This window comes from Pundamilia nyererei, unplaced genomic scaffold, assembly GCF_000239375.1.
Source record: "Pundamilia nyererei isolate P.nyererei 1_Seehausen unplaced genomic scaffold, PunNye1.0 scaffold00205, whole genome shotgun sequence".
Taxonomy (NCBI): Eukaryota; Metazoa; Chordata; class Actinopteri; order Cichliformes; family Cichlidae; genus Pundamilia; species Pundamilia nyererei.
Genome location: NW_005187606.1, coordinates 243,072 through 253,836, shown reverse-complemented (window position 1 = coordinate 253,836; position 10,765 = coordinate 243,072). Strand labels below are relative to the sequence as shown.

General features: G+C 40.3%; 1 protein-coding gene across 1 annotated transcript in view; it reads right to left on the bottom strand.

Moving 5' to 3' along the window:
- The window catches only part of LOC102197344 (voltage-dependent T-type calcium channel subunit alpha-1I-like), a 154,277-nt gene that overhangs the window by 120,881 nt on the left and 22,631 nt on the right, over positions 1 to 10,765 (bottom strand). Inside the window, exon 4 of the mRNA XM_013914563.1 lies at positions 7,142 to 7,239. Coding sequence (XP_013770017.1) covers positions 7,142 to 7,239 — 98 coding nt within the window. The remainder of the gene's footprint in view (positions 1 to 7,141; positions 7,240 to 10,765) is intronic.

The window sequence follows — 10,765 nt, the reverse complement described above, 5'->3', positions numbered from 1 at the left end:
ATATATATAGGCTGAGTTTGGTTTTTTGATGTCAATAATTGATGATATGCGGGTACTGAATTCTTCAAAAATTCAAGCATTCTCCTCTCGACCAGACAACAAGGTGTCTGATAAGACGTTTCTTTTTTTTAAAATAAAGTGTTTACTTTGGCCTTTGTAATTAATGACTTTAGCTACCCCTGAAAAATGCTATTTAAATGAAGTTACTATAAGTACATTCCAGCTGCAGTCAAACTAAAATCAGAGAACCTGATTTTCTTTGAGCAAATTGAAACAGACGCCCCATTTCAGATTGATTAAGTCTGTTTGAAGTTGCTAGAAGCTTAAAACACTTCAATATCAAATCAGGCACCCTAATGTGAATATATTAACATTTAAAACAGTTAATTAAAAGGAAAAGAGGAGAATGTGTCACATGTACAACGAGACATACAAAATAACAACAATTCTAAATTAAAATAGTGGACTTGTTCTAGTCACACAAGTTTTGACTACACTGAAGGACCAGTGTTTCCTTCATAGTTTTAATGATTTGAATCAAATAGAATGTAAATGAAAAGGGAACAACATAGAATACCCTGATGGCCGTTACCCTGGCAGCTAATACGATGTCTCCCAGAGGTGTTGAGGGTAATGTAGTAAACAGGCCCAGTCCTTTAAGCTGTGACCAGTGGGAACCCGACATGGATAATTTCCATTAGCGCCATTAAGTGACTCCTCTGTTCAGTTCTCACATCGTCCTCCGAGAGTGTCCGCTTAGTTACTATGTGCCTGAAAGTGTGTGTACACAAGTGCTTAGTGGCTTTGTGTTGGTTGCACTTTTGCGACATGTACTGCCTTCACAACATATGCATTTACTGGTGTGTCTGCACTCATAAAGCCAACAATGTGGAGCGAAGAGCTTTCCAGTAAATAGTCTTTATTCAAAGCACAGAACTGCATCTTTATCATCCAACAAATAAAAAGGAGTCAAATAACTGGCTTTTGGCAGCCGATGCTGGCACTGTTACAACCTGGCCTTCTCACTCGTTGGATAGTGTTGCTGTGCTTGACAAAATAACTTGGTGCTTTAATGTTAATGTTGACAATTGTGTTGCCAATACTTGAGCATTAATAGATCTATTCAATCTACTGAAAATATGCTGTGCTTTCAACATCTAATTGTTTTTATAAAAAAGGGAACTGAAAAACATAATAAAGAGTTAGGGAAAGGCTGAAATTATGCTGGAAGCATTTATGTGTGGTAACAAAAATATTAACTTGCTGATGTTAGTTAAAGTCTATGTGTACAAAGACCACGCACATTTGTGCCAATTAGAAGAAAACGCAAAGTTCCCCTGAGGCTGATAGAAATTCCCCTTTGAAAGTAATATGAGTTCCTCCATATTGGTTGTAGCTATGAAAAGTAGTAGATCTAACATAAGGAGCTGGGAAAGAAAAACATCTGGACTTGGTGTAGGTAACAATCAGCTAAGGTTTCGGGAGAACCCACTGTGAAATCTAGCCCCACCCTATCATGTGATTTACTGAGGTCAGATGGCCCAGGATGTGAGTGGGCGTTAAGGCGTCTGGGAAGGGATCTCAACACTGGATTATAGATGGCAAACAGTTGGTGTCGCAAACCACCACGTCTGTTCAAAGATGGTCGTTCACAGTGGACATAGATGGCTTCTTTCACTCTTCTTTCAAATCATCTGTCTTCTCTGTACAAAAATGTGAACACTGGTGTCCTCGAAGGAGTGACCTTTGTCTTTTAGATGAAGCTGGACAGCCGGGTCTTGTCCTGGTCGACGTGGCTCTTCTATGTGCCATGCGTTTATGAAGTGGCTGTTTGGTAGAGGTGTAGAGGTGATTTAGAGGTCTGAGCATTCCTTGTTACACTGTACAGCATACACTATGTTGTTAAGTTTGTGTTTGGGAGTTTTTTCTTTGGGATGAACCAGTTTTTGTCTGAAAGAAGGAAACTTAAAGAAATTCAGACACTTTTCTTTCCAGCTCCTTGGATTACAATGACCCGGGTGACTGAGAACCTTCACAGACACAGATCTATCCTTGCACATATAATCAAAAGTTAATATAAAATGTTTAGCCACAGAAAAACTAGTAATATATATTCTATCTTCTGATTTGCTGGATAGTCTGGATAGCAGCCAACTCCTAAAGTCGCCCGCTGTCCACTGACCACTTCTTGTCTTATCTAATGACAAATAGAGCTCTGAAGTCAAATGTGGATTATTAAACATTAGTTAGTTCTCAGGTCACCATTTTGACCTTAGAACTGAAGAAGCTTCTCGGATGAGAGGTGAAACATCTTCAAGCAACTGAAAGAAGTCCAGACGCTTTTCTTTGCAAGCTCCTTTGACTACGATGACCTGGATGACTGAGAACCTTCACAGACATATAATAAAAATGGAGATTTTTTCCACCTTTATAAACAGTAAAATGCAATCACATTCAAATATTTTCCCCAAAATGAAATTATTATAATTTATAAATGATTATACATTTTGACCCATCCAAACGCAGACATAAGACATGTCATTGTGCAGGTTTCAGACTGAGCTATTGGGATATTATTTACCTCCCTGTTTGCTTAATTCTACCTGCCGAAGAAATGCAGACTTTGTAGAAAACATTTTACATTATAATTTTTGAAAATGAGTGGGTTGGTAATGTTGTTTCTTCTCTTTTTCTATGTAATCACCTCCCTTTTCTCATGTTATCTTCCCCTCTCCAGGTGCCTGTCTTCCACGTCCCTTGCCTCCTTTTTATCTCTATTCTTCCAGCGACTCCCTCCATCGCTCGCACTTCCTCAGCTGTATCTATCATCATAATAGCCTGCTCATCTGAGTCCCCCCACATCTCTCCTCTCATCATCCCTCTCTTCCTCTCGTCCATCTTCGACTATCCTTTATGGAGCTGGATAATCCCCTCTTCCCTCCTTCATTTATCTCTCTTGCTGCCTTTTTTGTCCTCTCCTCTCACCTGCCTGTCTTTCTTTCCTATCCTTGCTTAACCCAGATGCAGTGTTCTTATTGAAACGGTGGAAAATAAACCACAAGAAGAGCATCAATCCGATGTGAGGGGATTTATTTTTCTGACATCCTCTACATTGTATAAAGTGTCGGGTGACTTTTCTATACCGCCTCTTTTCTTTTTGTGTCCAAACTAGACATTTCACCATGAAAGAACCAATTTGCTTTTTTTTAGTTTTTATTTTATTTTGATTTTGTTTTGGAGTGACAGAGAGGAAGAAGCTCAGTGAACAGAAAAGTCCCCTCTGCTCACAGAAATGTCAGATTACAGCTGCAAACATGGTTTAGACTTCAGTGACTCATCATTGTTTGTGTTCCCTGCCAACAGAGCAAAAAACGCATTCACGGGCAAATTAAGTCCACCCTGCACAAACAGACTGCTAGCCATTAAGGGATGCAATGAAAGTTCAGAACACAAACTTTGGTAAACCAAAACTTCAAGCTTGGAACTTTATGTGTCATTTTAAGACATTTAATTTGTTGGGCGGAAGTGCAAAGTTGACAACTTTTTTGAAACAACAAGTTCTTCCACATAAAAACTGTATTTTTAGTGTCAGTGACTCATAACATCCACCATGTCTATAAATCTAAAAAACTGAGATAGAACTGACAAAGACTTTGGCTGTGGTTAATATTTTAAAAGGAAAACAAAAAGTAATGTGGATTGATGGATGGAAGAAAAAGTGACATGTATGAAGAAGCTTCATTGCATGACTGTGCACAGCCGGCGCAGACACCAACATTGATTAAAAAGAAGAATCATTGTGTTCTGACACACGTCTGAGTCATTTCTGATAGAATACAGTGTTCTCTGAGTTGACGTCTCTGTTGGAAGAACAACAGTGTTGTCAGCAGCTCCCAAAACTCTTAAAAATTGCCTGCTGGGACTGTGCTTTGGGTAAGGTTTGTTTAGGTCAGGAACAACTTGATTGTAGGTCGGGAAAAATGGTTTAGTTTATAATTTACAATTTTGCAAAGGTCAGGGACTTTCATTTTCAGGACTTCAATAATAACAATATAATTATAGTCAGGAAATCATCACACTTCAAATGGATTTTACACAATAGTTCATTTTGTTGTTAGTGAGCTAACACTAGTTATGGACTCACTAATACAGTTTCTCTGAAAACACAGAGAGTATTACTTGCAAAGGCCAACCAAGTGAGGTAGTTTGCCTTAGAGACCCACTCTCTAAGAGCGCATCCTGAAATTATTTTTCTTTCTAACTTTTCTTTGGTCCCTTTTTAGCAACCTCTATGTTAGATTTATGGTTGTTTTGTTTTCTTATTTTTGATTTCCATTTCCTTTTCATTCTATTTGGAATAGCCTTATTCAGTCTTATTCTATAAGAAAAGTCAACATCCATCCATCCATCCATCCATCTATGTCTCGGGACTAAAGTCAACATAAAATTTGGAAAATCTGGAAGATCCCCAAAGCAGGGTCATTAAAATTAAGCCATGACCTCAAACATCTTCTAATTCCAACATGGAGAGAAAGTTGTAACACACATAAATAACAGAGTAGTTGTGATAATGTTGTTCCTGCTGTGAAACGTTTTTAAAAGAGATCACAGAATCTGTTTTTTCTGTCAACGTTGACGCGTTAACTTTGATTAATCCGGCGTCACGATTGACGCAATTCAAATTTTTAACGCAGTGAAAACATCAGGAGTGCAGAATGGACAAACTTTGAACAAGCTGCCCGACATGAATTGACAGGGATATTTCACGGATTTTGAGTCATTTTGTGCTTCAGATGGGTTAATTGCATTGGAAATTTTAATCGCGTTAATCGTGACACTGCATTAATCCACGTTAAAGCGTTAACATTGACAGCCTTAGATTTTTCACTGACATTTCTGTCATTTCATGTTTCAGTTTAACAAAGGTGGTTATTGTGCAATCCCAGGGTTTTCCAATGCTTCCAAAGACATGCAAGGACAAGACATACTTCTGCTTTTGGAGAAAGGGAGGTATAAATGATGGAAAAGAATAGACAGTACATGACAGGAGGCAAGAAGAGCGGAAGGAGCAGGAGGAAGGGGAATGACTGAGATCTGAGACGGGATCTCGCTCTACTGACTGAGGAGGAGGAAACTGACTGAACATTGTGATAAAGGAAGAGCTCAGAGCAGAAACATGACAGAGAGATCACAGAGAAAAGAAGATAAAAGAAAATAATGGGATATTTAAGAACTCCTTTTACCTCAAGTGATATAGTAAGACAGACAAAAGGACAAAGAGAGAGGGAGAAGGATGGAGAAAGACATCAAACAACTATAGTCATAACTAAAAATGAGTGGCAATGACTTATTCATGTTCATGTATATTAGGTGACAAATATAGAAATCAACATACATTCTCTGTAACAAACCAAGATGGTTACACCTGCTTTTACTAAAGAAAAAAAACCCAAATTGCATGGTTTGTGTTGCAGATTTATGAGCAGTGGGAGGTTTAGCAATTACAAAGGAAGCAGAACAACATTAACTTCAAGCACCAGCATATCTGACTTAGAGAGTACTCATAGCTTCTGAAAATGATTGCCTGCTAGGCACAATTTAGACACAGAAGCAACCGGCAGCAAACTGATTACTCTCATCAAGAAGGACTAAGCAGCACTTTTGGAGTCAAAGTGACAAGGTTAGTAACTCAAAATACTTCAGTGATGTCTGGTGATTTCCTGACAGGTTGGGTTGCTGAGGACTTTGACTGGGAGGGGGATTAGCACAGCTGAGTGTGGATGAAATTACTTTTTAGGATTTTAAATAGCCATGCACACTTGGTGTCCTCGGGAATCTAATTCCATACAGGATGAAAGCACTTACAGGCAGATATTATTATGCTGTCCAATAGCTAAACAAAGATGAAACATGACCCCAACCTCCTTTTGGAATCGTCTCTTCTATTTCGTTGCTTTATGCAGTTGTCCAAATCTGTTTCAAAATGCACGAGGCATCTTCTCAAAGGTAGTACATCAAGGCCCGGCTGCGTAGACAACAGGTAAACGATCCAAATGGCACAGTTACATCCAAGACAATGAGGCATTTGGCTGGTTTGTGTTGTATATATGGGGCCACAGTTGCAGTTTTGTTGCTCTCATGTAGCTCATTTGCTCCAGAATGAAGAATGGTGTGGCACGTGTTCAGCGCTGCAGGATTTGGTGTGTGCGACGAACGCACCCACCCAGAAGCTGTGTTTTATTTAAACATTCAGGGCAGCTTTTTAGCTGGAAATCTACAGTGAATGATGAACGAACAATGAAGTGGAGGTCGCATGGCAAAACAAACTAATGAGTGATAACCGAAGAAAGAGTGGGTTTCAAATCAAAGTACAGTATCTGATAGCTTCCCTTAAGCTTTTATAAATATCTGTGCCACAAACCTTGGGGACCATGTACACCGACAGTGTTATATAGAGAGTTTTCCCTACCATCACCTTGTTGGTGCTCTTGTTGCCTTTTAGGGCAATTTAACTGATTTGTGTGGCAAATGCCGTGACCTGTTGTGAAATACAGCCAATCCAACAAGTCTGTGCTCCAGTTGTGGTGACTCACATCCTAGTATCATTATTAGTCTTACAACCAAATAACAGGTACCTGCTTTAATGTGTTGAATATACACGGGTACAGTTTATGGATGCCTGCTAACCTTAGCGGATAACTTTACTCTCAAATCTAAATATAACCACTATGGCCAGCTGGAGTGGGATCCAACCATACATCTCCTTTTTCATGTCATGTCATGTTTTTTTGAAAGCTATTGACTGGTAAAAATTAATTGTTGCCCTAATCAATGTAGCTAATAAATAGTAAATAGCTTGTTCTCCCAAACATGTTCCCTGTTAAGGTATTTTTGGCTCAGTGACTCATGTTTAACACTTTCCAGCTACTGGGCAGCCTTCTTCACCAGGCAGCTGTCCATGGTGCTGAATAAGAGCCACAGATGGCAAAACATGAATGGATGTCATCCTACAATTTGTTTGTTTCAAGAGTGAAATGAGTAGTTGAAGAGAAGAGGTGTGAGAGCTTTTTGTGTAAAATAGTGATGGAGATGCAGCCATGGCTGCCTATCATGTGTTCACAGTCTATAGGACTCGACTTACTTGGCACCCTGTTAATTGCTTTGAGTGGCCGCAGCACCCTCACTGTTCTGATGGCCGTGAAGTTGACGTTCTGCAGGTCCAGAGAGTACTCAACCATCCTGGAAAATAGGGGAAAAAAGCATCCAAATTAAACACACACTAAAAATCCACACTACAACATTCCCAAAACAGCTGCAGTTCTACAGCTGCAAGACCAACCGAAAAAAAAAAAACAACCCAAAAAGTCTCTGATCCTCACAGAAAAGCAGTTTCATCTGAAATTCCAGCTAAAGTTGATTTAATGTTCTCCTCCTTTCAGGGCTTTTAATATTAAAAAAGCCTAAACAGAAGATTGTTCACATCCTCGCACAGCTGGACACCTGCTGTGCGGAGCCTAATATGAATTAATGAGCTGGAACATGTGTATCTAATAATGGAAGACATTTAAAGAAAGAACGGGGTCAGTGGAATACTGTAACATTATCTTAACTGTGTTGGAAATTACAAAACAGACATTCATTAGTTTGCAGACGAACATTAATAATAATAATGAATGTAGGAGTCTTTATACATTTTTTTAAACATGGGGAGGTTGCAGAGTCCTGCTCCAGCAGTAAAAAACAGACTTTTTTGTGTTTTTTTGACTGAGATGGAGAAAGATGTTAAGCCACGGCTGAAAACCTTCAGCATCCCTGGAAACTGGTTACACCTTTTAGCACACACAGCGAATGCATCAAAGTGCATACCGGTTGGTTGGCAGGTGTACACAAGCATGAAGTGCGCGAGATTAAACGTGCAACCACCAGAGATGAAAGCGGAGCCTGGCGAGGGAGCAAAGACTGGAGGTGGAGGGAGTAAACAGGCTTGAAGTTAAACTAGGTATGGCATAAAAGAGACAGAGAAAGGTGAAGAAAAGATCGAGAATTTTGCTATTTCACCTGGTCCTAACAAATTCATCACTTGGAAAATATATTTTTGCCTGAGGAATGGAGTGTGTGGGGGTGGGGGGCAGAGGACGGAAAGCAAGAGAAACAGCCAGAGATGGCAGGGGTGAAAAAAACGTGAGAAAGTGACGGATAGGTCAGAAACCAATGTGAGGAAAGCACCAAGGGTTGATTAAGTGCATTATAATGAAGGCAATAAAGCGAGATTGAGAGAGGAAGAAAGAGAGAGCCTGAGGGTTTTATCAAGTGTTTGAGATAATTACAACGCTGGGAACAGAGAGGCAGGGAGAAGAGAGCAATATGCATACACCTGACTGAACAGAAGGAAGCTGCTCTTTGGCTGAGAAAGGGTGGGGGTGGGGGGGGTGGACTCTTATCAAGACGCAGGAGAGCGTGGTAAAAGAAACTAAGGCAAGTTTCAGGTATTTGACACAAATATTCTGCTCCTGCTAAGATATTCAAGCTCCGTGATAACATGCTCGTTTCAAGGATAAGCCAGAGAGCCTAGCAGGTGCTTTCTCAAGTGATTAAAGAGCCAGATTACATTTTTCACTTTCGACCTCTCGACCTGCACACCTGGAGGAGAGCCTTTAACGCACGACTGTGCAATAACCGGAAAACTGACGGTAGTGCAGGAATGTAGTGATGCTCCAGAGGGAGTGTCCCAGTTTGAAATGTTTGCGAGGTCTTAAAGTTGGAAAATTCAAACAAGTTTCAAACTGTAATGATCTAACCTGGATGTCAAAGTCCTGCCGGGATTAGAGAACTGTAAGCGCTGCTGACTTCTATCAAATGTCGAGCTGGGGAAAATTATCATCATAAAGCCTGGAACGCTTGACCAGGTCAGAGCTTTCAAATTGACAAACTCAGCGCACAGTAGGTCAAAGGTAAACCTAGTGAGCAAAACAGTTTGTTTTATTCTTTGCGGTCCAGCGACAAAACTTGTCTCCGGTGTCCAAACCTCTGCCCACGCTTGATTGCATCCGTTAGGTACAGATCTAACCCGGTGAGCCGTGAAATATGAATCTCTCTTGTTGCTATTATATTACCATAACCTTGGCGGGTGACAGGTGGCGGCGGAGGACTGCTTCAGCTCCCTGCACAAATCAGGCAAAAATACTCTAGTAAAACACGCTGACCATGAAAATAACGGTCAGAGTTCACAAACTACTCAGAGACAAGCGCATCTACAGTATGTGGGACCACAGGCTGGTGATCCAATTTGTCTGGGGACTTTTCCGTGGGGGGAGTGGAGCAGAATAAACACTTGATCAAATCTTTATCTCAAAATATAACGCTAACAAACATAAAAAGAAACAAATCAGTGAAAGCCATCATATCCACACGGGGGAAAAATGCTGACCATTTCATATACACGTACAGGTGTAATTATTTAACTACACCTCTTCAGAGGTATTGCTTTTTAAAATATGTCATTATATACAAGTATCAGTTTTTAACACCCTGCTTTACATGTTATAAATGATTTATGTTGTGCATTTTTTCAGACCCTCACCCCACAGATTGCTAAGCACATACTCCTTGTTGTTGTCATTTAAATCTTACCAGATCCATAAATTTCAATGTTTTTCAGCTTGGAAATAAAGAGTCTATGTGCTCCAGATGTCCAACCTTATTAACTACCTTATCTTTTTGTAATGTGTATAGTGGCTGTAGTTTGCTTTTGTGTTGCCCCATATGGCAAAACCGCAATCTTTTCCTAACCCCATCCAATTACTCCAAAAAATAAATACATGAAAAACAAAAGTTAACAGAGATTTCAAGGAAAAGCAAAAACTGAGTCTACTCCTCCTCAACAAAATACCCAAACAAAAACTGCCAAACTCATGTGCATTCGTTAAAAGTCTGGTGGATATATTCTGTTGCTGTTTATGAGAAAACAAAAAACCCTCTCACTTCTAGTAAGCATGGACAAAGGAACTACCCACTGGGAGGAGGTGGAGGCCACCTACCTGTGATCTGCATGGGACTGATAACAGTCATTCAGTGGGGGGATAAGGTCTGAACTGGGGTTTTTTGTTTTCTTTCAAGAAAATGATCAAAAATAATCGTCTGCACACTGTGGGCACATCCTAGCCTGCTGTTGTTGTTGTTGTGTGAGTGTATGGTAAGATGTACTCTAACAGTATGGCTAGCACCGAGTGGGAAAGAAGGGACAAAATGAACTGGACTTAGTGTTTCGTGTCTACAGCTGCTATTTTAATCACTGTGCTCCAGCGTGTTGATAAGGCATGAGTCTCAGTGTGTACATTGTGTGGGGTGTAGGGATGGGTACCGGTATCCCGTGCCATCATGGTACCGGTTCTGACATAAACGGTAGTAACCAGACCGAAAAGCGGCGCACATTTCGGTGCTTTATTTCAGTGCTGTTTTTTCCCGAGATGTCGTACACTTTGGATTCTAGCCAATCATTTTACCTTTCCGAGGATAGTAGGTGGGTCCAGGTACGTACGTTCTTTTAGAGCAGAGCTACAGATTAAAAACGCCCAAGGTGAAGCGGTCAAACTCTGTACTTCACAGCAAAAGATGCAAACTCAGCAGCCTGCAACAAGTGCTTTAAGATGATACTGTGCAAAGGAGGTAATTCCTCGAATCTGATGAAACACCTGGCAACAAATAACGTTTTTTTAAAAGCAGAGGAATGCACCGTATTTGATAGGTTGCTGCAAGACCTCACACC